We start from the raw sequence: 27,844 nt of genomic DNA on the forward strand, positions 1-27,844 counted from the left end.
GCGACGAATGGCGTCACTTTTGTCGCGTTTGGAAACCCGACTTTAAGCCACACTGCCACAGGTCCAGCGATGTCGATGTCACAGACCGAATGCGATATCTTGACGTGCCCAACTTTGCATGTTTGGAAACTGCGTACTGTAATAGCAGCGGGGGGGGGATGTGTTATTGTTTTGTTGTGTATGATGTTGTTATCCATAATTCAGAAGTCTAAAGCGTTGCTTGGTGTTGGAGCCAATACAGAAGGTTTAGTAAACACCGTGGAAGGAGCAAAAGGACAACAGAATGATGTGCCCAAGCAGACAACGAAATTTGCACCGGAAATATCCACCGAACAACTCAAGGAAATTGTTTACGGTAAGATTTTGTGAGCTTTGAAATAACTGTGACGTAAATGGGATTACTTATATAACCTCCAAAAAATACGACTGACCGTACAGACCACACAATAGGTCAGCATCTTCGAATTCTCTTCAGGCGAGACGAAATTGCATTTAGTTCTGATTTTGAAACTTAAATTGAATGAAACAGATAGAGCTGCCATGCATGATATACTCCAAATAGGGCATGCATAACTATATTGGTTGCTTGAAGAGTACTAAGCCATTTTTCAATATTAATTTTCCAACCTGCTTGGTCTTTGTGACCGTGCCACTCTGTAGAGTGTAGAACATTAGTGTGCAACCATGGCATTGCAGTTGTTTGAGACCATATGCCAACGTCGGGTCGACAGAAGCGTCCGATCCAACGTGTCGGCTTTGACCCGTGACTTAAGGGTGTTGTGTGTGACATCATGACGGCGCGGATTTTGTTTTGAGTGTGGCTGTCTCCAGTTCTGTTTTATTTTATTTACTTTTCTGATCTGTTCGTTCTATCTCGTGAGATTTTTTTTTTTTAATTTAAAAACACTTATTACTTATTTTAATCATCTGTTTCCTCGAATTTCTGTTTTAGTTTATTATATTTATCTTTCTGATCTGTTCGTTCTATCCCCTCAGATTTTTTTTAAAAAGGCAAAAAACACTAATCAGCTACTGAAGCATCTTTATCTTCTGCGGGTTGCAGGGGTTACGACCCCTGGGGAGGTGGGTGGGTATTCATGCATGGCTGTCTTCACTTACATGTTGTAGCTACGCAAGGCGTCTAAATTTGTTTGTATTTAGTTTGCCCCCCACCCAAAACACCCCATTTCCCGCGCTTGTCCCGTTAGTGTCATTAGGCTTCTTGTGGAAAGTGTGTGTGTTTGTTTTTGTTTCCGCCATATTTGTGACGTCATGGGTCAAAGCAGACGGGTGGGATCGGACGCTTCCGTATTTCCGCCAACGTCCGTCTATGGTTAGCAATAAAATGCTAAACTCGCCTTCAGCAGGTTGTATTCACTGTAGTCAAAGTGCTTAACTGGTGTTGTAAGTTGGAAAACTGGATAGAACAAAGGTAGTACACTAATGTAGAAGCCAAATAACGATCATTGAAACACTGCATCGCAGTGTAACAAAGTAAAAAGTTATCCACGAATAAGCAGTTCTGCTAGAGCAGATTTGTGTCGTTCTTTAATATTCCTCTTTCTTCATTAATTATTTTTTTGCGACGTGACAAATGTTCATGCCAGTAACATCTACACAGGTAATTGTAGTTTTAGTTAAGGGCTAGTGCGGTAGTAGCACTAGTACCTTGTATTACCTCGAATGGTGCTGTCTACACTGACCCAGATGCCGCGAAATTTTGCTGTGCATTATGCTCGAGCCTCTTTGTCTGACAATTAGCAACCTGCCTTTCATGCCCTAAAACAGCGTGTAGAGCAAAACCCATTATCTTTTATTATACGCCACCTGGAGCCATAAAATGGTCCATTCTGTGAGTGGGAACCACTTTCCTGATACAGTCCTAGGACCGGACCGCACCTACAACCAAATGATCAAGCACCTTTTTTGGTGGATTGTCAGCGTCATACCCTTGCTGTCTTTAACTGCATCTGGAGCAAGCGTGAGTTCCCATTGCAATGGCGAGAAAGCATTGTTGTCCCAGTACTGAAACCAGGTAAGCACCCTCTAGAAATGGACAGTTATTTTCCAATTGGTCTCACCAATGTTCCCTGTAAGTTGCGTGAACACATACTAACCAATGGCTGTGTTGGTTCCTTCAGTCTCAGGATTTTTCTGATTCCGTTCTAGGGTGGTTTTCATCAAGGCCAATCCACTACTGGTAATCCGGTTTACCTGGAGTCTGCCATTCGAACAGCTTTTGTCCAGTTTCAACACCTTATAGCTGTCTTTTTCAACCTGCAAAAGGCTTATGACATCATGTGGCGACACCACATCCTCGCTACGTTACATGAGTGGGGTCTCCGGGGTCCGCCCCCAATTTTTATTCAGAACTTTCTTTCGCACTGCACTTTCTGGGTCCAAGCTGGTGCTTCCCACAGTACTCCCCATATCTAAGAGATTGGGGTCCTCAGGGCTCTGTACTGAGTGTACCCCTGTTTCCAGTAGCCACTAATGGTCTAGCAGCAGCTGTGGGGTTCTCAGTATCACCCTCCTTGTATGCTGATGACTTTTGCTTCTACTATTACTTGTCTAGTGCAGGTGTCACTGAACGTTGACTGCAAGATGCCATACAAAAGGGGCCTCACTTATGGCTTTTGGTTTTCAGCCGCCAAGATTAACGTCGTGCACTTCTGTCGAAGTTGTACCGTTCACCCACAACCAGAACTTTACCTCGAGGAGCAACTACTCAGTGTGGTGGAGACTTATCGCTTTTTAGGACTGGTCTTCGATTCTCAGTTGATGTAGATTCCCCATCTTCACCAGCTTAAGTAAAAGAGCTGGCTGCACATCAATACACTTAGCTGCCTGAGTAACACCACCTAGGCTGCAGATTACACTACCCTTCTGCAGCTTTACAAAACCCTGATACAATCCCATCTTGATTATGGGAGTATCTCATACAGTTCGGCATCACCCTCAGCATTGCAGATACTGGATCCGATACACCACTGCAGGGTTCGACTTGTGACAGGAGCTTTTTGAACTAGTCGTGTGAACTGCTTACTTGTGGAGTCTGAGTACCTCCATAGCGGATCGGGCACCAACAACAGCTTGTCAGTTATGCCACCCACATTCGCAGCTCCCTTAAGCATCCAAACTACTATCTCCTCTTTCCAAACACAGAAATCCACATCCTGCTATGACAGCTTGTCAGCCTACTGGCAGTTGTGCCCTTTTCTATATAGACAGGCAGTTTGCTATGCCTGCGATGTCATGATTGTGGATGAAGGAATAGTTCTGTGATGACAGCACCACTGTTCAGTGGTGTGTGTGCATTGAGCAGGAAAGCAGACACCTCTAAGGGGGAACGCCTTTGTATCTTATAACTAGGCTGCCTGCAAGGCACAGTCGTAATTGCAGAGGTATTTTGTCCAGGAGACTGACCAGATACTATATACATGTAATCTGTTGTCACCACTTGTATGAAGTAAATAGAGTACATCAGAGGTCAGCCACATAGGGAGCTCTTCATCCTTGTTGGAAACATGATTTACTGCTGGAGTTAAAAGCAAATGCACTAGAGTCACTTTTGTAATCCAAACACACTGTATTTTATTAATTCCAGTGGTTTTGCAGTACCAGTTTTTTAACTGCTTGCTGCATATGTTTCGTTAATGATACCCACTGTCTCCCCAGCCAAAGAGATATTGCTAACTGCATTTTGTTCTTTATTCAACCACTGAGCTTCCTTGTTGAAGCTTTTAGAGTTTTCCCAAATATCTGTCCAGAACGAGTGAGACTCTTTACTTTGTCAATAGTAGGTAGTTGACTTTCCCCCATTAAAGGCTATGTAGAATTTCTAGAAGATTGATTTAGTAAGCTAGCTTCTTGCATCTCCTATCTCCTAATTCTCTGTACATACGCTAGATGATTCTTGAGAGTTAGTTGTTGTGATATTATGCTTTCATCCAATATCTTGAATTTGATAATGAACTTTTATTGTACAATTAATGATAATTGTCTCTTCTGTCAAGAGGGATGTGAGTGATGTATCTGTATCTTTCTCCTTTCCACCTTAATTTCAATGTCTCATATTGTCATAAAGAAAAACATGCCTTGTTGAAAAAAGAGAGGAGGGGGAAAAAATAAGAATTCAAATAATTGACCCCTCAGGGGGCTCAGCATTTAGTTGCTGGGTACGGGCTTGGCGACCCCGGGGTCCCTGAGCTGGGGACTGGGAAGCGCCACCAGTCCTCAGTACCGTAAGCTCTGAGCGTGCTTCAACGACCACCGTAAGGCACGACAGTGGAACGTTGTACGGTACAGAGCCTGGGGATCTTGGCTTAACTGCCTGGGTCACGAGGATGGTATAAACCTCTATAAAAAAAAACCCTCAATCTCAAGGTGTGCTGCGCGCCAAGGAGACGCATGGCTGTTGAGGTAGAACAGTTGCTAGCGGGCGACCTCTGGGGAACCTGCCGCCTCCCGGTTGTATTAGGCTTACCCAGGCAAGCGGGGCTCTGTCTGGGTGGACATTCCTTCCCCTAGCTGCTCGTGGGACCACCATGAAACGAAATACGAATAGTGCGCAAGCACGAGTCTCTAACAAAGGAAAGTTCAATGCTTTACAGTATGACCCCCAATTGTTCCCTTCCCTGTCCACACCAGGGGAGGAACGACGGTCTAAATTACCTGGTGAGACGTATTCTCCTCGATTTCTGGTTTGCAGCCGAACAGATGGGGACTCATTTCTGACCACAAAGCCTCAGTTTTTTGTGGAAAATTTAGAGGACAAGTTTGTAGAAGTTGAAGGCCTGTCTAAAATGAGGTCTGGAGCAGTCCTCATACAGACAGCATCCCCAGCACAGTCACGGGCATTGCTTGCTTGTGACAAGCTCGGTGATGTTGCAGTCCCCATTACGCCTCATAAGAGCCTCAATATGGTTCAGAGACTTATTTTTCATCGTGACCTGTTGTTGCAGTCTGACGATGAGCTTCGTGCATATCTGGAATGCTGCGTTGTCCACTTTGTACGACGTGTCTTCAGGGGACCTAAAGATAGTAGGGTCACCACAGGCGCCTTCATCGTGGCTTTCGAGGTAGACACCCTGCCCGAGAAGGTCAAGGTGGTGATATATCGATGTGATGTTAAGCCTTACGTCCCTCCTCCCATGCGCTGCTTTAAGTGCTGGAGGTTTGGGCATATGTCATCAAGATGTGACGCCAACCCTACCTGTCGGGATTGTGGACGTGCCTCCCACCCCTGTTTGTGTCAACTGCAGACAGAAACATTCACCTTGCTCGTCAGACTGCGCGGTTTATCAAAAAGAACTGAAGATTATGGAGTATAAGCCCTTGGACAGGCTCACCTACACAGAGGCTAAACGCAAGTACGACAGCCTTCACCCTGTGCGCATTTTATCGATGTTTACTGCAGCAGCTTCGATGCCACCGTCCCTGGCGACGAGCCCCCAAGCTCAGCCGCTTTTTGTGGGCCCTCCAACCTGGCCGTCTATTCCTGCCCCCCAGGTAGTTTTGGGAAAACCCTCTTTTGTTGCTCCCCTGTTATCAACATCGGGAGTTACAACCCCTCCTTCTTTGGGGACTTCCGTCCCCACCTCTGCGTCAGAGAACTGCCTGCCTCCTCCGGCTCCCCTCGCGCGGAAGGGATCGCTTGGTGTCCTCCCTTCCATGGTTATTGCTCCTCCAGATGTCAGCCAGTGGCTGAAAAAGCCACCACCTTAGGGCCGTAGGGCTTCCAGGTCTTCCTCGGTCCATGAGACTGCGTCGGAAAAGCCCACCCAGCCTGATAGACCGAGGGACAAACGGGACCCTACCAAAAAGAAGAAAAAGCAAAACGAGAAGGACATAGAGACAGAAAAGGATTTTACCACTGCACCTGAAGATGATGTGGAGCATCTAGCGTCCCCTCAGGAGCTAGATGTTGCTTGACCCGCAGCTCCTATGGAAGTTGATCAGGCTACTTCGTAATCGGTGGCGGCGAGCACTTCTGAGGCATAACCTATCCCCCCCCCCTCCCCCTCCTACAGGTTCTTTCATGTCTTCACAGTCGGGTACCATTATCCTTCAATGGAATTACTGTGGTTCTTTCTACCACCTTGCTGAGTTGAAACAGCTTTTGTGCCGCTTCCCTGGCACTTGTCTAGCCCTACAGGAAACCTGGTTTCCTGTTCGGCGGACCCCCTCCCTCTGTGGCTACCGGGATTACTATAAGAACCATTTAGAATACGACAGGGTGTCTGGCGGTGTATGTGTTTATGTTCTTGCCACTGTTCCTAGGGCCCCAGTGCCACTTCACACGGATCTCGAGGCTGTGGCTGTTGGATTCCGGGCAGGAATGGAGCTTACCATCTGTTACCTGTACCTTCCCCCAGATGAGGTTGTCCCTCTTGCCGACCTAGCTGCCTTGTTTGCCCAGTTCCCCCGCCATTCCTCCTTTTGGGGGACGTTAATGCCCACCACCCTTTAAGGGGTGGGGCCCAGATCTTGGGCCAGGGTAGGAATGTTGAGGCTCTCTTGGCACAGCAGGACATTTGCCTCCTTAACACTGGTGCTCCCACATATTTTAGCTTGACTCATGGCACATACTTGGCCATTGACCTCTCTCTTAGTAGCCCAGGTCTTCTTCCATACCTCAGTTGGAGGGTCCACGACAACCTCTGTGGTAGCGACTACTTTCCTATCCTGGTTTCTCTTTTTCAATCCCAACCCCTTGACCAGCTGCCACGATGACTCTTCGTGGAGCTGAGTGAGCAGCCTACACCTCGGCTACTATGACCATTGCTCCGCTTCCTGGTGGCATTGATTTGGCTGTGGACGAGGTCACTATGGCCATTGTTTCTGCTGCTGAGGCAACTGTCCCCTGCTCGTCAAGTACCGTAAGGCGTAAGTCAGTCCCGTGGTGGACACCAGAGATTGCAGAAGCTATCCGGGACTGCCGGTGAGCCCTGCAACGACACCAGTGTCATCCTTCCCTAGGGAATCTGGTTGCCTATAAACGGCTGCGGGCCTGGGCTTGTCAGTTAATCCGGCGGAGCAAACACGACTGCTGGGAACGATATATTGCCACCTTAGCTTCTCGCACCTCCCCATCTCAGGTGTGGTCGTGGGTTCGGCGCATTTTTGGCTTTCGCCCTCGTGCGTCTGTCCCTTGCCTTTCTCTTCGGGGTACACTTTGTACTGACCCAATCGCCATCGCCAAAAAGCTGGCAGAGTACTTCGCTTATATTTCCTCAAAAGCAGGTTACAGTGCAGAATTCCGCGCCATTAAAGAGCAGGCTGAGCATATGCAGTTGTCGTTTCGCGAGCACCATTGGGAACAACACAACGCCCCATTTGGTGAATGGGAGTTCCAAAGTGCCCTTACAGCTTGCCCCTATACCTCTCCAGGTCCAGACCGAATTCACAACCAGTTTCTTTGCCATCTATTGGCGCACTGTCAGGGTGAATTACTCACCCTGTTTAACCGCATCTGGACGGAGGACGTTTTCCCAACTCGTTGGCAGGATAGCATTACCATTCCAGTGCTGAAACCTGATGCAGATCCGCTGGTGGTTGATAGCTATCGCGTTACCAACGTTATGTGCAAACTCCTTTAATGGATGGTGAGTCGGCGGCTCATGTGGATTCTTGAAGCTCGGGGCCTCCTAGCTCAGCAACAGGGGGGGCTTCTGTCAGGGCCGCTCAGCGATCGACAATTTAGTCTTGCTAGAGTCAGCTATTCGTACAGCTTTTACTCGGCGAGAACATCTAGTTGCTGTTTTCTTTGATCTTCAGAAGGCGTACGATACCACCTGGCGCCATCATATCCTTGCTACACTGCACGAATGGGGCTTACGGGGTCCACTTCTGACTTTTCTACGGAATTTTCTCTCCAATCGCTCCTTTCAGGTTCGAGTTGGCACAAATTTTATCTCTGCTCATATTCAGGAGAACGGTGTCCCACAGGGCTCGGTTCTCAGTGTTCCCCTCTTTTTGGTGGCGATTAATGGTCTTGAGGCTGCGGTGGGCTCATCGATCTGTTCCTCTCTATATGCCGATGACTTTTGTCTTTATTACAGTTTCCCAAGCATCAGTGTTACTGAATGGCGGCTGCAGGGAGCTATCTGTAAGGCACATTTTTGGGCATCCAACAATGGATTTCAGTTCTGAACCTCTAAGACCCGAATGATGCATTTCTGTCATCGTGGCATGGTCCACCTCCATCCAGAGCTCTACCTTGCCAATGATCTCCTTCGTATTGAGGAGATGCATTGCTTCCTTGACATGCTGTTTGATGCTCAGCTCACTTGGACACCTCATCTTCACGAGCTTAAACAACGGTGCTGGCGGCACCTCAACATCCTTCGCTGCCTCAGCCACACCGTTTGGGGGGCTGCATGAACAACCCTCCTACAGCTCTATAAGGCCTTAGTCCAGTCCCGTCTCGAGTACGGGAGTGTGGCGTACGACTCAGCAGCACCTTCAGTGTTTCAGATTCTCGACCCGATTCTCCATTGTGGGGTCAGACTGGTGGCAGGTACCTTCCGCACTAGTCCGGTGACTAGCCTTCTTGTAGAAGCTGGAATCCCTCTCCTAGGATTCCACCGACAACAGTTGCTTGTGTCATTCATCGCCCGCGTCCATGCCTCGCCCGTCCACTCAAACCGCAGGCTCCTTTTTCCATCTTCTGCACTCCCCTCCCCACGATGGCGGCCTAGGTCGGGTCTCCCGATCACAGTCCGCATCCATTCCCTTCTCTCATCACTCGAGTCCTTTCCCATACCTCCATCCTTCCGGCCCTCTTCTTCTACCCCTCTTTGGTCCCTTCCTCGCTTGCGGCTTTGCTTGGATTTGTCCTGCGACTCCAAGTCCTCCGTTCCACATGCCAGTCTTCGTCAACAATTCCTGGCTCTTCTTGCCTCATTTCGCGATGCAGATGTAGTCTTTCATCCACGGCGAATGCGTTGAGCAGCATTCCCTGCCTTGTGGGAGCAATGTTTTCACTGCGGAGCTGGTTTCTCTTTATCGTGCACTCGCTCACCTTTCCTCCTGCCCTGGGGAGTCATTTGTCATATGCAGTGATTCCCTGAGTGGATTGCAAGCACTCGACCAGTGTTTTTCTCGGGACCCTTTGGTGTGCGGTATTCAAGATGCTGTTTTTGCTCTTGCCGAGTGTGGTCGTTCAGCGACGTTTGTGTGGACCCCGGGCCACATCGGCATTCCAGGAAACGAACGTGTCGAGCGGTTGGCCAAGCAGGCCACCACTTCGCCACCCCTGGAGCTTGGTCTCGTGGAAAGAGACCTCTGGTCAGCCCTGCATCGCAAGGTCCGTGATGTCTGGAGCTCGGAATGGTCTGTCTTGAACACGCCAAATAAGCTCCGCATGGTCAAGTCGTCCACGGCCGCATGGAACTCGTCCATGAGGGGCAGGCATAGCGACTCAGTTGTTCTCTGCCGTCTCCGAATTGGACATACGCGGTTGACCCTCAGCTGTCTCATTCGTCATGAGAACCCGCCCAAGTGTCGCTGTGATGCAGGGCTGACAGTGGTCCATCTTCTGGTGGACTGCCCCCTTTTAGCCCCCTTGCGGCAGTCCTTTAATTTACCAGCTGCACTTCCTTTAATTCTAGGTGACGATGCCTCTATAGCTGACTCAGTTTTACGTTTTATCCGTGCAGCTGAGTTTTATCACTCGCTCTAGTGTAGGTGCTCTCGCATGATTTCTCAGGCTACACCCACTCCAGCAACTTTTAATTGTGATTTGGATACTGAAATAGTGTCTTTTATGATAACAAGTTGTGTTGGTACCTCGATCAACGCTTTCCAGCTGGAGGTTCTTCATTTGTAGTTGAGAGGTTGACCTTTTACCTGATCCATCAACCACTGTAGTCTGTTTTACTCTAGTCAACTATTTGCTCTGCTCCTTTTAAGTGTCCTCTATGTTTTACTCTAGCGAACTATTTGCTCTGTTCTTTTTAAGTGTCCTCTATTTTGTGTTACTGCGGTGTTCATTTTAGCTCCGTACCCCTTGGTGTTCCCTCCCTCGGGGTGCAGAGGTTATGCTTTTACTGTATAGGCCTTTTACAAGTATGTCTGTTTGGAACTGGGGACTGATGACCTCGATGTTCAGCCCCCATCAAACCCCAAAACCAACCAACCAACCAAATAATTGAGGTCAGCATTTTCCCGTCGCAGCCAAACCTTGATATGCATCCTCTCGAATCTGTGTCAGTATTAGTTATTAATTAAATTACCCACAATCAGTTTAGGTTTTATAAATATTACTTCTTGTTCAGTAATCCTCATTGAATAACCCTTACGATTGTGTGCATTCTTGGTTGCAGTAATTATTAATTGCCTCTCTACCACTGACTTCTCTTTTTTTAGATCACATAAAGACAATTCGGGATCCTGAGAAGCCAGCCACCCTGGAAGATTTGCATGTTGTTGATGAAGATTGTGTAAGAGTAAGTAGATAATGATACCTCTCGATAACCATTCCTTCGGGTTTCATGTTTTGTAATTATGGCATAAATGACAAGATGTTACATGTCGTTATAAGCATTAAGGTTTGACAACAAACTACAACTCTAGGCTAACAGGCTATGCTGTCAATCATACACACTGAGGTGCCTGTGCGATAGCCATGTTGCTTTCTGAATTTCTGATAAAGATCATTCTTGATGATACAGGAATGAGACTAAATCTTGATATGATGGTGTGAATTTTTCACTGGAAGGGTGTACAGTATTATTTTGATTGGAACAATTTGTGCAGTGAACCGGACACGTTTTTGTTCCCACCATAATTTGTCAGCTGCTCATGCAAGTTTCCAGTTTAGAGACGTAGAGTAGCCAATTGTCACTTCAAAGAAAAAAATTAAAGTGATTGAAAAATTGGGCACTTACACTAAAACCAATAAGATTTTAATGACAGTGCAACCACCTAGTTTCAGTACATATTTTGCATTCACAGTCGTAACTCAAAATTGACAACCAATGTCTCAACACAAACAGGAAAGTCTAATCCTGGTATGCATGTGCAGATTCACTTGTAGTGTCACAAGGGGGAACTGGGAGAAAGCGTAGGTGGTGATGGTATTATTAAAGATTGCTTTGTGTTGGAGGACCTTAGTGTCAAAAACTTGTATCAAGGCCTCTCAGTTGTTTCTGATGTTGTATTGTGTTGGCAACAAACTTATGGAAATTTTTGAGTAGAACCAGACCAGAAAACTCAACATGCACATGTTCCCTTGGGCCAGGTAGCCAAGATGACAAAACTTATAGGGTGTGCTGATATTGATGGGCACAGAGTGTTCAGTACCCATGCCTATTGCTTGCCAGTGGGCACAGTGGAGAACCAGGCTGTTCATTCTGAACGTACTCCAGTCTCCTGCATGTAAAAATGACAGGATCTGAATACCTCGGGGAATATGCCATCGAAACAGAGCTACACACCACCTTGAAGTACATGCAAGGTGTTGTGTCATCTAGGGATGTTGCAGGCAGATGTCCTTGTTCTTATATTTGATAGTACAACATGTCCAGAGCATATAAAGGCAACTTTCATTCATTTAAATGTGAGGCCTAATGTCCCCAACCCAGAGCGCTTTTGGCATACTGCACTATTGTGTACGGGACAAGCCATTTGTAGCAAATGTGTTAAAGCTGCCCACGAAGAAGTTGTTTGTTCATCTGTTACAAAGTGTGTTAATTGTTCTGGGGATCACCTTGTCTGGAGTAGAGAGTGTATACCTTGAAGAAAGGAAGATATCGGAGCTAAAAACACTGAATCCTGTCCCATACGGTGTTGTCAAATAGATCTAGGAGACCATATAACCACACAGTCACTATTACATTTGCTTCAACACTTAAAAGCGTATTAAGAAAACCAATGCCTGTATGGAATTGGAAGTTGCCAGTGTCTGCACTACTACCTGCATTTGTCAGTGAAGCTGTAAGGTCGCTGCCGTTATGAAATATATAACTCTGCACAGGACATCAGAAAAGGTGTCAGTTGCAAGGCTGACCTAACTTGGGAAAGAATCAAGGGAAGGATAACTGTGTTTGTCTATAACAAACATCACTCCTGAGATCATCTTAGAAAGCTTTAATAATGTTACTTTTTCTGTTGTTGGATTTATAAGTTAAAGGCTTTTATTTTATTACAGATAACCACATAAAATTTACTTCATCACCAACCCATTTTTGTCCATTTAAAAACTTTGCAGAGGTTGGCATCCTTTTGGGATTCAGCTACAACTATTGATTAATGTCTCCCTTTGCAAAAATTGAGGCATCCTATGTGGCAGTGATGATTGAGTGCTGGACGAAGCTAGCAACGGTATGTAGTCCATTACCAGGTGAAATTGTACCCCATAGAGGTACGTGTAGATTTTCTTCAGTATGTGGACTTGAAATAGGGCCCCTTTCACAAATTGAGAGAAGTTCTACTGGGCAGAATTTAGTGTTTTCAAGATAAAGGTTGTGGAATGTTCAGTCCCATTTTCCTGCTTTCGTAAAAGAACTACCCACCTCTGTACTGTGACATCTCAGTAGCTAGTATTAATGGCTTTCTGGTGGATTGTGGTTCCAACTAAGGATTGCCAGAAATAATTGTTGTAATTGAAGAAAATGCTGGGATTTTCTGGGACAACTGTTGAAAGTAGCATTATAAGGTGGCAAGGGCACTTGAAATGCCAAAAGGTAACCAGTGGTATTTCTCTAGGCCAAATAGTGGTTTTGAACTATAACTATTAGGAGGTGTGATGCAGTGGAATTTGTAGATGATTGTTCAAAAAGTCAGTCCCTCAGCAATATTCTCCACCTTTTAGCATAGAAAACAGATGTTCTGGGTAGGGTAGGTGCCAATGACTCGTGCTTTTGCTGCTTTGAAGTCTTCAGATAATCATAGAAAACCATTTGGTTAATGCACCACCACCACCAGCAGGAATGCCTATCACTGGAAGCTATACGAGTGAAATTGATCCACCACGTTGAATGGCACAAGAATTGAAAAAAAGATTCACTTTTTCATCAGTTTTGAAACCATGTTGGGAAGAAATCTAACATGAATATGTTTTTTGCTTCCAGGGAATCTATGGAAAAAAGGACAGTTTCTTTGCATCCAGTTTAAATATAACATCAATGTCAATTTTTTTGCTTGTGGATAGCATTTGGCTACTGTAAGATATGATGTGATTATTATGTGGTTATAATACTCTCATACCTAGTGTCAAGTATTTTTTGCACTTAATGTAAGACACTGATGTTCCCATATCTACTTTATAAAGTGTGTTGTCTTCAAAATCTGAAAATCAGTCAGTGTCTGTGGTTTATCAAAGGATTGCACAACATTTGTACTGTATGCGTCATGCTATTTCTGCTCTGTATGCAATTACTGCCTTTCCAGCATGAACTGCACACAACATGGACATTACCATTTTTCATATGGAAGAAACAAACAGCATTTTTAAGAGAACAGTGCTATTTTTCATGTTGCTCAAAACAGTCTGGAAGAGAAGGAAAAGGATTCTGTGAGGAATGAACAGCAGAACTGTTTACAGTTTTGAGAAGATACTGAGTCTGATTTGTAAGGCCACTGTTTGCATTGTTGTATGTGATGGAGATGCCATGCCTTTGGTTATCTCATGGGCTGTTCTGTGTGCCTGTCATCACCTGACCTGGTAAATTCGTGGTTTGCTGAACCGGGTGTTCCTATTTATCATTTAGCTCAGTGGTCTGTTCACAGTAAGATTCATTTTATTGTGTCCTGCACCTATAAACTGAGAGGCATAAGAGGAAGGGCTGACCTTTCGTGTCATAATTCGACAACACTTCACTTGTTCTCTTAAAAGACAGTTTATCCAGATCCTCTTGGGGGCACAATTTCCTCCATAGACACAGTATGTCCTGTGATGGCAATGCTAAAAATAGAAATTTCTGGATATCTGGATGGGTGTGTGAAGCAGTGATGCAGTTGACATTGCTATAGTTCTCAGTTGTACTCCATTTCAGAAAAGATGCAAATGCTGTATTAGTCACTGTAGGCAGTGCCATGGCTAATGACGTTGCTATTTTTTGCTGTGGTCATCTGCTGAAGCTGTAGTTCCTTGTTGATGTATTTCCATCATCATTATTGTTTTCCCACCAATGCTGCATCTATCTTGAATCACATTAGCTTGCTAAATCCTCTTTGTCACTGTTGTGTTGTGGATACGACATGATGTATTTGTACAATACCCTCAAATACAAGATCCGAGTTAAAAGTCCAAAATCACAACAATGGCCAGTCGAAAAACCAAGTATCTAGAGTAAGACAAAAACCAACCCCAGTGCATCCCACAGGTGAAACAAATCCATTACATAGTCTATTGTTGTAGTGTTAGCTTTTAGCTGAGAGTTAGATACAGAGTGTAGTCGTGTGCCCCTGCCCCCACTGCTTCTCGCACGTGTGCGCCCCCCCCCACACACACACACACACGCACGGAATACTATAGTTGTCATTGTTGATGACACCTTATTCCTTTATATACTGGAGACATCTAGGGGGTCATTCCATGTAATATGACATGGTGGCCAAGGATGTGTGGAGGCTCACTGTTTGATGCACTGCCCATAGTATAAGTGAGCAGTTCATCTATTCCTTGTTGGTGTATGTTTTGTTGTCAGCTGCAGCAGCAAGGATGGTGCAAACATCTAAGAAAACCCACTCGACCTCAGTCATGTGCTGTGTATTGATGGTGTCTTCCTTTTAGTTTTCACCCCCTGATGACTTTGAGGTGAAACAGTTGCTAGAGGCCAACCTCTTGGGTACCTGCTGCATCCCATTTGTGTAAGGCTTACCCAGGCAAGTAGGACTGGGTGGAGTTTTTAATCTGTAGCTGCTTGTGGGTATATGATGGCACCCACAAAATCACCAGCAGTGAGATTGTTTGATGGACAATAAAAGCACGCTTCAACAAAGTGAACTTGCAAAAATAGTCCTCCTGAGTAGACTTCCTCCAGAGGTGAATACAATCTACTATAACAGGGCACCCCCAGTGTGTCAAAATGTATGTATTGTGATTAGAAGAGAAGAATGCACCCAGTATGACAAAATGTATTTATTGTGATTAAAAGAGAAGAATGCATGTCTGAGAAGAAACCACTGTATTCAAAATGGCTTCAAAACTTTAGCTTGGTCCCAAAAATCTGTTTATCTGACTGTGTAAGAATCATTACTTGTAGAAATGACAAATTGCAGCAAGCCACCAAGCTACTGGGGATCAAAACAGTTGGGGGAGTGCCGTATTGTAATGGAACTGAACCTTGCCCTTAATCACAGAAAACTGATGATAGCATGCAGTGACACAACCCACATCGACAATGCAATGCTTTAGGAGGAGTTGGCCAACGAACAAGTTGTGCAATGAGTAAATGGAAAGTTAAGAAACAAGCAGCTGTATTTACATTGATGGTCAGGTTATATTAAAGCTGGATTTATAAAACTGAAAGTAAGCTTATACATTTCAAACTGCATCAGGCATTTCAAGTGCCAGAAATTCAACACCACCATTGTTACACATTAAAGTCTGGCTACCTTCTTTGAAATTCAGCCGTGCACATACCCTAACTTCTGTTTTAATTACTTTGGTAGACACTCAGTGTGGACAAGGGGGTGTACTGTCTTGCTAAAAGAAAAGAAAATCCAAGAATTCAAGGTGATAAAGCACGCACCATACACTGACATGAGAAAGAAGTAAAAATCTTTTGAACCGTACCTTTACAACATTGTGGTAATGGTAAGGTAAATATGGGGAGAGAAGTTCTTCCACACAAATCCAACTCCATAAACAAAGTAATGGAAGAGTGTGGTGCCACCTCCAGACCAGCTCTAGTTATCAGCAAAGCTCCAGCATCTAAGTTAGAAATAGCATTATAATGGAGATTACTGAAAACAATGTGTCTCAGTCTAAATCAACTTCATTGAACCAGGAGGTGAAAACTAAAAGGAAACTTAATGTCAAGAAAATGTAAAGACCATAAGATACACTAGAATTCCTGCACATTGTGTTCCACTTGAGTGTAACCACGAGTCCTCTTAACAGAAGAGAAAAGGTGTAGCAGAAACACTACTGATAAATGACTCATGTATTATAGGGGGACATAAGTGGGTTGTGAACACATGTGGAGAAATTGAAACTGTTATCACAGGTTTGCTAGTGTCTACAGGAGACATATTTTAAACTTGCTGACATCCTTGTGCTCATGAGATGTTTGTTCTCAAGGAAGACAACAGAGCAAGCTGAAAACAAATGTTAGAAGGATCGACAAGATACACAATTAGCAAGCATAATTACTAATTTCCATAAGTCTTTTTTTAATGAGATGTTACAACCAAGACATAATAATAACAAAATTTACTAGAGTGGGACACATCATCAAGATCATCAGTGTAACAAAGATCACAGAGAAGGCCAGTCTTGCTAAAAAGGAAAATAAAAAATTACAATAAAAGAGAGATAGAAAGAAAAAAAGAATCATCATACAAGAAGAACTTTATATGTAATTTCAGAAGAACTGTACGATGTACATCTACAGATGACGGCATATCTTTTTCAGCTATCCTGGAAATGGATTGACTGTGAAACCTGTGCTAAGTTCGAACAAGGCTATAATGATGCAGATACCAAAATTTGATCACCTTGTGCCACAGCAGACAGTGCTACAGTAGTAAACATCGCAAAAAATCTGTGGTCAGTATCTCGAACAATTGAAGCACCACCTTTGATAAGTTTGGTCAGTGTTGTTGCAGAAGCTGTGTGACACCTTTCATTGGAAGCTGCAAAAGACACTAGACAAGTGACTTTCTGTGTGCTTGTGAAATTTTCTCAAATACAAAGCAACGTAACGTCTGTAGTTAGGGTGCATTACACATTCTCTGAGAAGACCCAGATGTAGTGATACTCAAGGCCCATAAGAGTAATGTTACAGTACTGTTATATTGCAGCCTCTGTGTCTATAAGCTGTATGGTTTTTTAAGTGACCATGCCTATCAGAAATCAAATGTAACCCTAGAGGATGAGCAAAATGAAATACATCAGCACTCATGAATTATTCTTAGTTACCTTGAGCTATCATCAAAAGATAAAGACAACATAGTTGTGTTCTATCCAGAATGCATGATATTCGTAAAATTCATAAAGAGGTCTAGTTTTACGGCCAATAGTAAGCAATAATTGGTGCTCCTACATATGATGTACCTAAACATTTTACTCTCTTATTGATTACATTTGTTGGGAAATGTTCACACCACATATGTAGCTCAGCAGATTTCATCAACAGACTTGAAGTACTTCATGTAAGCAACTCAGATCACTTAATCAGTTGAGATGTAGACTCACTTTTTACAAGGTTACCACTTGCAGAGTCTCTGGCACTGACTGGTAGTGAATTTCACGTGGACATCACAGGCCCAGAATAGCATGCTCTTACCTCAACCTTTTTTATGTTTAATGAGGAATTTTTGAACAGACTTATGGGGTCACCAGAAGGTAACTCCCTTTCTCCCTTGGTGTCCAACTAGTTTACGGAGGATTTTGAGGAGAGAGCTCTGGAATCAGTGACCCTGAAACCAACTGTTTTTATGAAGATACAAGATATGTTGATAGCAATTTCATAGTATAGCCCCATGGTGTGGACAGGTTGAGTTTTTACACCAACCATATTCATGAATATACTTAAGACACTTGTACATACAGCACATACGGTTTCCGATGCTGAGAGTTCGCCTTAGCTCTTCCAAGAGCATTCATCAGGTAAAATGGATACTCTGCTTGGCAGATCGATTGGGTACTATCAGTTAAAGCAGAAAATCAGCAACAGGATGAGGAGAGTAGTAAATCAAGGAAATCCATAGTTTTTCTTTTATTTGTAAGCAGCATCTTGCACAAGGTAGGCAGCATTCTCCAGAAATTACAAATTAAAAGTCATTTTTTTGTCCACCATCTGAGACCACAGACTTTCTTCAATCAGTGACCAACGATATATTATTGTGAAAGTCTGTAGTGTATAAAATACATTGCCAGTGTGGTATTGCTTAGACAGGGTGTCCCAGGGGGAATGTCAATATTCAGGGATGTGATGAGTATTCAAAGCAAAAGGTCTAGTAAACATGGGCTATAAAATGCATACCTGAAGAGCTATGAGCACTTCTTTAGTAGAAGAGCTGTGTTTCACTGTACAGAGATAAACAAGTGCTCATATCTCTTAAGGTATGCACTTTGTAGCCCATGTTTATTGGACATTTTATCCCCGTTTTGGTATGTATTACCACCTCTCAAAATACAGAAAGCAAAGAGGTTGCAGTAGATGATATCTGTTTCACAGTATTAGAGACGAAGTGTTCATAACTGTTAAGGTATGCAATTTTTATCCCATGTTTACCAGACTTTTTTGCTTTGAATGATCATTCCTTTCATATCCCTGAATACTGCCCATTCCTCGTGGGACATCCTGTCATCCTGTATAGGTCAGACCACACATCCCATGGAATAATGTTGTGTGGAACAGCAATGCTGTACTCATCTTTCGCAAACCATCAAGTCTGTCATTGCTGAGTGTTGTATATCCACTGGGCATACTATGGTATTTGATAAAAAAAAGTTGCATACCACAAATTCTTTTTTAGGATTCCATAATTAGTGTGTCCATGAAGGTACACATGGCAAAAAACTGTATTTACTGAAACAGCAGTTACCAGTTTCCACGATTTGCTCCCAGTGAAGACGACACATTACGCCAAGGCCCATGCTTAGCAGCATTCCATCAGGCAGCTGTTTTTTTTCCCCACCTTTGTGAACCCTGTATGGGCACTATGGTTGGTCTTGTGACTGCAATCATGATACGTGCACAACAACCATATATAATGGACTAGTAAATAGTGCCACATGGGTAGCTGATGTCAGTCTGCAACATTTCATGTAAGTCAGTTAAGCCATGTTTCCGTAATATCCTTTCTTCCATCAGTGCTAGTCCCGCAAGGTATACAAGAGAACTCCTGTGAAATTTGAAAGGTAGGAAGGTACTGGTGGAAGTCAAGCAGGGTGGGTTGTACATCATCTTTGGATAGCACAGCTGCTAGACCGCTAGCCTGTGAAAGTCTAAGGTCCCATGTTTGACGCCCAGTCTGGCACACAAATTTAATGTGACAGAAAGTTTCAAATCAGCGCACACTCTGCTTCAGAGTAAAAATTCATTCTGGCGTGATATAGCTATTTCTTCAGATGTGTATAAATTTAAATTTCCCCAAAAATATTAATAAGCTTTTCTTTATCTGCTCTATGTATATTTTTAAAGTTTTTCTTCTATAATTAAGGGTGTGTTCATAATTTATGAGGTGCAAGCTAAAGGTGGATTGCTGTCACTTTCATTGGTATGTTCTCTAATGGTGCATTTATGCTGTCACCTTGCTGCTCACTGGTATGGACCAGCAATGATGCAACAAGATCAGTGAGTCATTTAATCTGCAGCACAATTACTCGCAACAAACCTCGTCAGCCAATTATATCAAGCTGGTTTGTGTTTCACACTGTGCCCATAACCGCATATCCTGACACTTGAGCCATGATTTGCTACTTCAAGAACATTCCAGCAGTGCCATGTTTGACTCTGCTAGCTATGTGAAAACCTGCAGGGTAATCACTGCCAGCAAGTAGTAAGTCTGTGGCATAAGGCTCCTGGCGAGCAGTGAATTGTGATGCACCAGTTGTGAGGCTGCGGCATAAACCTTACCAATATATTTGTTGCATTCATTGAAGTTACTTGTTGTTAGCAACAATAAATTTGGACAAAGTGGAATGCTGGTATAACCATGGTTTTATCATTTGCTCACTATGTGGCAAGTGCAGAACCAAACGTGAACAAAATACTCCATTGTTTGTAGTTCTGTGAGGCAGGGAGTATCCTGATAATGTTGAAACTCAGTTGGCGATTATTTTCTTTTTTTGAAATGCACCATTCGTGCAGTTACAGGAAAGATGTCATATCAAGTCCATGGCCGTATGAACGTAGACTTCAGAGAACTTCTAGAATAAAGGTAAAATAAAGGCGAAAAATGTGAAGTAGTATGAATGCTGAAATGGAAGAACATTTGCCTAGATACTCACCTTCAGTTTGTGCATCTGATAGTTCATCTGTATGTCTCAAATCCAATGCACCTTTTCCAGTTTTCAGAGCTTCAGGTACACAGTTCTTGGGTATAAGGGGAAGCAAACCTGTGGAAATGGAGCCTGGATGCTCGTGATTGAGGCTTATCATACTCAGATTCACAAGTGTTTCATCAAGTGTTCAGGCAAATGTCTGGTGTGATGATAGGAATGCCTAGCTTTCTTGGAGGAACAGAAGACTCAGAAACTGCATATGACGACGCATAAATTTTGTCAAGAAAGATCTTCAAAGCTAAGCAACTTAGTGTTTCCAGCCATTTCATTTTCCTCTGTTCTACGAAAAATCAGTTGCAAAGGCAGATGCCACAGCACAAGCATACCATGTGTATGCACATCCACCTGCACATGTAAAAACCACTTTACATCAGAGTGAACACAGGTGAATGCACATTCACAATGAATACACAAAGGATTCACTTGTGCACACCAACAGTGACCTGTAACTGTGAATAAGCATTTACACTGGAGCGAACAGGTGAGAATGCATGGGAGTGAATGTCGAAGCATAAGCAGTAAAGTTGCAAAACTTATTCCGTACAGCACATTACAATCATGATGGAGAACAGGTACATAGAACTTGCCATAAGAAAGGAAGAATTTAGGTGTCTTAGTCTGTTCGTAAATGTGAACTGCGTGGAGGTAGTGCACGTAACACTTTTAGAGGGCAGGTAGTGTAATCCTGAGTAAACCATTTTTATTTATTGACAGAAATCTCTAACATAACAGTGATAAATCAACCACATGATTGCAGGTACCATGAACGTAAGCAATGAGAATGATGTCTTCTGTATATTTTTAATTTTAATTGACATAATAGATACGTATTTGCTTTTGTTTACTTTCAAGGAAATTTATTGTGCTTTTCCTTTTTAATGTTAAAAAGAATTACAAAACTGCTTCTTATTTGCTCCATTCTCACCTGATGCAAGCACATAATGAATTTATCATCTTTCTCACATTCCCTGTAGGATCTTGGAGTGCTTGAGCAAGTTCCTACCAGTCATATTTCTTTTCCTTAGGCATTTACACTGTGAATCTCTTCGATCGTTGAAGCGTGTGTGTATTCTTTCTTCGGCAACACTACATTCTTTTCAGACTACCCATCACTCGTGCAAATTGTTTCAACAGCAGCAAGAGTAGACAACATAGTGGACCTAAGCTTTCTGTATTGCAAGTGCTAAAGCAGAGAGGCTGTGAATTTCTTATGATGGCTCAATGAAGAACTGACAACCAGCAGTTTCGCTGCTGCAAATTAGCTTGTTTGCTTTGGTGTAAGGGGGGGGCCTAAAGGTGTTACTACAGCTGTAGTTACTAAGAGCAAATCAGCAGTGAATGGATATTAAGCTCTCAAATTATGTGCAGAAATAAGGCCTGGAAACAGGATAACTCCGTCTACATCCCCTCTACCATCTGAATAGGAGAATTATATGAGTAAATTGCCATCATGAAATATTGTGGCATTTACACAATGTGATCTGGCAGTAAACACAAGAAGTGTGGATTTCGAAGTGTACCCATATGTCTAGCAAAAAATATTTAGCTTTGCATCAGCTCCTGCAGTAATGAATAAGGAGGTGTGAGGGGGATAAAGATCATCATTCATCACATTTGAGGGCCATTTCTTTACAATAATCTCACTCAGTTGTTGACAGCAAAAACCTTACAAATTTTTATTGGCTTTATCAGCCTGGTACTGATGCGGAGGACAGGAGCTAAATTTACTCGTGCATAATGTGCATGCTTTATTCATATAAGAATATAGATTTAGTTTATGATTAATTTAGTCTTCTTCTGAAGGCTATTTGTTATTAACGCAGGTAGAGATTTTTTGTAGGATTATAGACTGTGTTTAGAAGGATAAGTATTGTAGATATATGGCAAGAGAGAAGTGCTGGAGGAGAGTAAATACTTCAGATATAGTATATTTAATTAGTAAATGCTTCAGATGTAATTTGTTTAGTTAGACTGATTCAGGTGGTTCATATTATAGTGTTTAAGAGAAAGTAAACAGGTGTTTTGGATATAGCTGCCTTGACCTGAGACAGCTGAATAACACCTAATGCAAATAATAATAATAATAATAAGGCTGAAAAGAAAATAAGTGGATGCTGAGAAATGGAAGGAGGAAAACTATTGAGGATAAAAGTTAATAACACTGTACTTATTTGCTAAACATTCGACACTTTCAAAGACGTCTTGTTCTCTTATTTTGCATTTTTATTTATTTATTCATTCATTCCCATTTTACCTAGGGCTTTTCTTCATCCTGCAATGGGACTATTTATGGTATTTTAATGAAAAGTCAGTTAAAGATACAATTTTTGTTTGTTTGTTTTAGGTTGAATGTAGTCCAGATAATGATGTGTACTCAGTTCATATTGAATTTATTCCTACTGTGCCTCACTGCTCATTGGCTACTCTTATAGGCCTTTGTATTCGCATAAAACTGGAAAGGAACCTTACAGAAAAATTCAAACTGGATATCAGCATAAAAGAAGGGACACATTCTACAGAAGATGAAAGTAAGTACAATCTTCTAAGGCAGTTGCAGTTATGCTCTATTTTCTCCATATTAATATACACGAAGGAGCCAAATCACTGCACATTCATTGTTGTTTGTTTCAGAAGTAGCCGTGTAACTAATAGTGTGGAGAACCTAATTTTTGTGTTATTAGTGTCTAACCCACACTGGAGGTTTTCCAGTATGATCTCATGATCTGAATTTGTACGCTATTTCCAATCTGGCTAAAACATGGTGAACAGATAGATGAGAGATGCAATCAACACACTAGTGTGCACAAAAGATGTCTGATGGGGCTTGTGTCAGGGTGTTTGAGTGTCCTAATTTGTAAGGCTCACAGACAGTGACAAGCTTTGCTGAAGAATAGGTTGAATGAGGATTTTGTAAGATACATGTTTCATGAGACAGTTACATTTCCTTAGGATTTTCCAATGACTATGCGGCATCGGCTTTTTATACAAGTAGTTGAGCATGATTATTCCACTTTCAATGGCTGTGGCTGCATAGTACTACTTTTTTATGTCATCAATTAAAACTAATAAGTCTCAGTGTAAATCAGGGGAAACAACTCCAGACTATCACACTATCTCCCCTAAATTTCATTGTGAACACAATACACTCAGATAATCACTATTTACTACATTTCTGCTGGATCCACACCCACCCACGTGAGAGTGACATCATGTACACCCATTCAACAATACTTTCTCCCAGTATTGAAAAGACCATTCGTGGCATTCTGTGTTCCACTATAAATGATATCTCACAACCATTGTTCTTCTTGCAGATTCCAAATGATAAATAATCTGTGTGGAGTTAAGTATTAAAGGGAGGTCACACACACTTTTTTATAGGCCACATGCCTCAGGAGATATAGTGACAGAATGCTTCACAGAAAACTTGTAGAATATCATTGATAAATTTAATGATCATGCCATGGTTGTAGATGGAGATATCAGCTTGCAAGTGAAAGACTGTTGTGTCTTACTGGGGAAAGAGATTCATACAAGTTTCTTCTGAACCTCTTGTCTAAAAATTAACTTGAGCAGTCAGTAGGAGAACTGACTTCTTTTTGGATTTTTTGGGGGGGGGGGGGGCAGGGTGGGAGGGGGGGGGGGTAATGTCTCAGATACCCTGGCAACTAATGGACCTGATCTTTTTATTTAGTTGATGTTGGGGTGAGACTCAGTGACCATAGGAATGTTATAGCATAAATGACTTCAGGTGTTGAGAGATATGTTAAGAAAAGTAAGTAAATATCTCTGCCTAGAAAATGCATTAAGAATCCAAGTCATCACTGGGGAAGAAATTGCGATGTCAGTTGATAAAATGCAAGAGTATTGCTGAATATGCTATAGCCATGTATCTGGGGAGCAAAGTTGTGAAGGACTGGAAAGACTCACTGTAATAGCCATGTTAGAAAGTTCTTATGAAAGCAGAGAGATTTAAATGAAGTGATCATTTTGTGGAATGAAAATCTCCTTTGTAGGAAATCAACTGCTGTCTCATCATCTGCCATATACAGCATCACTTGGATGCAACATGGAGGAGCACGGGGTCAGCTTTCCAGCCCATGAAGGTGCTACTGTATACTTATGATCTGATGGATGGCATCTGAAACTGTGCAAACTTGTATGCAGATGATGCTTTGTACATAGGGAAGTCTGAACACCAGAATAGCTTTGCATTGTGCATAAATAGCTGGGAAAATTGTTAGTGTTTAATGAAACAATTGATAAGTAATAAATGGAAATAGACATAACCTATAAATATCAAGGAGTATAAGTCCAAGTTACCTTCATGAACTTAGGAAAAGTCAATTTCAGACTGAAATTTGTTGTAAAAATTTTAATCTACACTACTGGCCATTAAAATTGCTACACCAAGAGGAAATGCAGATGATAAACGGGTATTCATTGGACAAATATATTATACTATAACTGACATGTGATAACATTTTCACGCAATTTCGGTGCATAGATCCTGAGAAATCAGTACCCAGAACAACCACCTCTGGCCATAATAACGGCCTTGATACACTTGGGCATTGAGTCAAACAGAGCTTGGATGGCGTGTACAGGTACAGCTGCCCATGCAGCTTCAACATGATACCACAGTTAATCAAGCGTAGTGACTCGCGTATTGTTACGAGCCAGTTGCTTGGCCACCACTGACCAGACATTTTCAATTGGTGCAAGATCTGGATAATGTGCTGGCCAGGGCAGCAGTCAAACATTTTCTGTATCCAGAAAGGCCCGTACAGGACCTGCAACATGTGGTCGTGCATTATCCTGCCGAAATGTAGGGTTTCGCAGGGATTGAGTGAAGGGTAGAGCCACAAGTGGTAACACATCTGAAATGTAATGTCCACTGTTCAAAGTGCCATCAATGGGAACAAGAGGTGACCGAGATGTGTAACCAATGACACCCCATACCATCATGCCGGGTGATACACCAGTATGGTGATGACGAATACACACTTCCAATGTGCGTTCACGACGATGTTGCCAAACATGGATGCGATCATCATAATGGTGTAAACAGAACCTGGATTAATCCGATCCGAAAAATTACGTTTAGCCATTCGTGCACCCAGGTTCATCGTTGAGTACACCATCCCAGGCGCTCCTGTCTGTGATGCAGCATCAAGGGTAACTGCAGCCATGGTCTCCGAGCTGATAGTCCATGCTGCTGCAAACGTCGTCGAACTGTTCATGCAAATGGTTGTTGTCTTGCAAACGTCCCCATCTGTTGACTCAGGGATCGAGACGTTGCTGCACGATCTGTTACAGCCAAGCGCATAAGATGCCTGTCATCTCGACTGCTAGTGATAAGAGACCATTGGGATCCAGCACGGTGTTCTATATTACCCTCCTGAACCCACCGGTTCCATATTCAGCTAACAGTCATTGGATCTCGACCAAGGCGAGCAGCAATATCGCGATACGATAAACCGCACTCGCGACAGGCTACAATCCGACCTCTATCAAAGTCGGAAACGTGATGGTACGCATTTCTCCTCCTTACATGAGGCATCACAACAACATTTCACCAGGCAACACCGGTCAACTGCCGTTTCTGTATGAGAAATCGGTTGGAAACTTTCCTCATGTCAGCATGTTGTAGGTGTTGCCACCGGCGCCAACCTTGTGTGAATGCTCTGAAAAGCTAATCATTTGCATATCACAGCATCTTCTTCCTGTCGCTTAAATTTCGTGTCTGTAGCACATCATCTTCATGGTGTAGCAATTTTAATGGCCAATAGTGTAGTTTAATTCATGAAGTTCCATGGGATCAATGTAAGCCAAAGCTACTTGGTTAGGGAATGAGTAAGTGCATAATTCACAGAAAGCTGAGAAGAAAATTTGAACAACGGCCCACACAGAGTTCACAAATTGACTCCATCGATTGTTGCAAACATACGTAAAGTAAATAACAAGTTAACTCCTCGATCAGGCCTAGAGGATCATATGATGTCAACTGGTCACCACGTCATACTCTGCCGTATTGCTTCATTTGGATGTGGTATGGAGGGATTCATTGCTCAGTGGTAAAGTGCCAGACTGTGGATTCAAAGATCTTGTGTTCAGTCCCTGGTCAGTCATGGGATTTTTGTGTGTCACTTATCACTTCTTTTACCTTTGCCCCAATTGCGCTATGGTTTCTAGTCCACAGTAAGGTGTAGGACCCCATAGAACTGGCTGGGGAGATCAGCTCCAAGGTCCAATAGGGCTATTCCTAGTGAAGCACTGTACTGTTCAAACCACTTTCAATTTGATGACAACTTTATCCTATGTGGAGAGGCATGGGGTCAGCAGCAAATCTTTCTCCTGGCTGCTGTCAGCTTTCCAGACTTTGGAGCCATTGATTCTCATTTGAGTAACTCCTCGATTGATTTCACAAGACTGAATGCATCCTGTCCCAGTCCCCCAACCAAGGAAATCCCTGGCAGTTCCAGGAATTGAAACTGGGTCCTCCACAACTTAATCAGAACATCACAGCTCAGCTACAGAGGCAAACATGTAAAACAGCTTTCATATTTTCTTGTTAAAGATGGTTAGTTTCTGCACAAGATCGTGAATGTTTCACTTCCAAAAGCACTAAGGAAATGTATTTCACACATGATAGAGGTAGCTTACAAAATCCTTGTTCGACCAGTTTTTTTGAGTATTATTAGTCAGTTTGGAGCCCTTATCAGGAAAGTTTAAAATAGGAAGTAGAAAATATCAGACTTTTTTGTAAACACAAAAATGTTTTGGAACTACTCATTTACTCCAGTGCAAGACATAATAAGAGAGGCACTGTGCATCACAGAGATTTGGTTTAAGTTCAAAGAATACAGTAATTAATTCTTCCCAGATGCACCTTGTGAAATGTTTGTGTTGGTAAAACCAAAGAAACTGTAACTTGTGTGGAGTTTTACCCATTGTCTCTCCCCATACACCATTCATGAGTGGAACAGGAAAGGACAAATGAGTGTGGCACACTTTACCACACACTGTAAGGAGGCTCATGGAACATAGCTGTTGATTACTGTCCTCTCTTAAGAGTTCAGTTCATGAGTGCCTCATGACACTCATCATTCTCCAGCAGTAAGTCCATCCAATGTGTTTGCCCTTATTTCGTCAATGGCTGAAACTTTCACCAGAAAAAGGAAGCAGATGTAGGAAAATGGAGTGAAAGTAGTTTATTCTGAATACATTATATGAACTTAGATTTTAATTCTTCTTAAGATAGTGTGAATTAATACCTAAATTGATATTTGGTGATAAATCAGCACTTTGATCTATGTTTCACATGCTTTTCATCAACTTTTCCAATACACCAGTGTCTTAACACTTGTACTCCTGAAAAGTAATATTTACACGTAAATTTTTGTAAAGACGCAGCACCCTTTAATGCAATGAGCACCTTGCTAATGAAATTTGTATATTTACAGTAAATAAACAAATCAACGACAAAGAAAGGATAGCTGCAGCAATGGAGAATCCAAACCTAAGGGAAATTGTTGAATCTTGCATTGATGACGAAAAAGACTGAAGTTATATTGTAAATGGACTGATGATTTTGTTTTTTAAAAAAATAATGCGGATGTAAGTTATTTTCTTGATTAAAAGTGTGAGTTAACCTAA

The 27,844-nt window shown here is 42.7% G+C and overlaps 1 protein-coding gene across 1 annotated transcript; it reads left to right on the top strand.

The window, feature by feature from the left end:
* Window positions 1–100: 100 nt before the first annotated feature.
* On the top strand, window positions 101–27,844 carry LOC126470215 (cytosolic iron-sulfur assembly component 2A). The gene is made up of 4 exons (XM_050097895.1): window positions 101–355; window positions 10,372–10,451; window positions 22,530–22,713; window positions 27,652–27,844. The coding sequence occupies exons 1-4, from the start codon at window positions 181–183 to the stop codon at window positions 27,750–27,752; spliced, it is 540 nt and encodes a 179-aa protein (XP_049953852.1). The 5' UTR covers window positions 101–180; the 3' UTR covers window positions 27,753–27,844.

The sequence above is a fragment of the Schistocerca serialis genome, chromosome 3, assembly GCF_023864345.2.
Source record: "Schistocerca serialis cubense isolate TAMUIC-IGC-003099 chromosome 3, iqSchSeri2.2, whole genome shotgun sequence".
NCBI classification, from domain to species: domain Eukaryota; kingdom Metazoa; phylum Arthropoda; class Insecta; order Orthoptera; family Acrididae; genus Schistocerca; species Schistocerca serialis.

Bases quoted from the DNA above. Each gene is read 5' to 3' on its own strand.
- LOC126470215 (XM_050097895.1), top strand. From the start codon at position 181: ATGATGTTGTTATCCATAATTCAGAAGTCTAAAGCGTTGCTTGGTGTT. The intron at 356-10,371 runs GTAAGATTTTGT...CTCTTTTTTTAG, and splicing joins ACTCAAGGAAATTGTTTACG to ATCACATAAAGACAATTCGG. The intron at 22,714-27,651 runs GTAAGTACAATC...GTATATTTACAG, and splicing joins ACATTCTACAGAAGATGAAA to TAAATAAACAAATCAACGAC.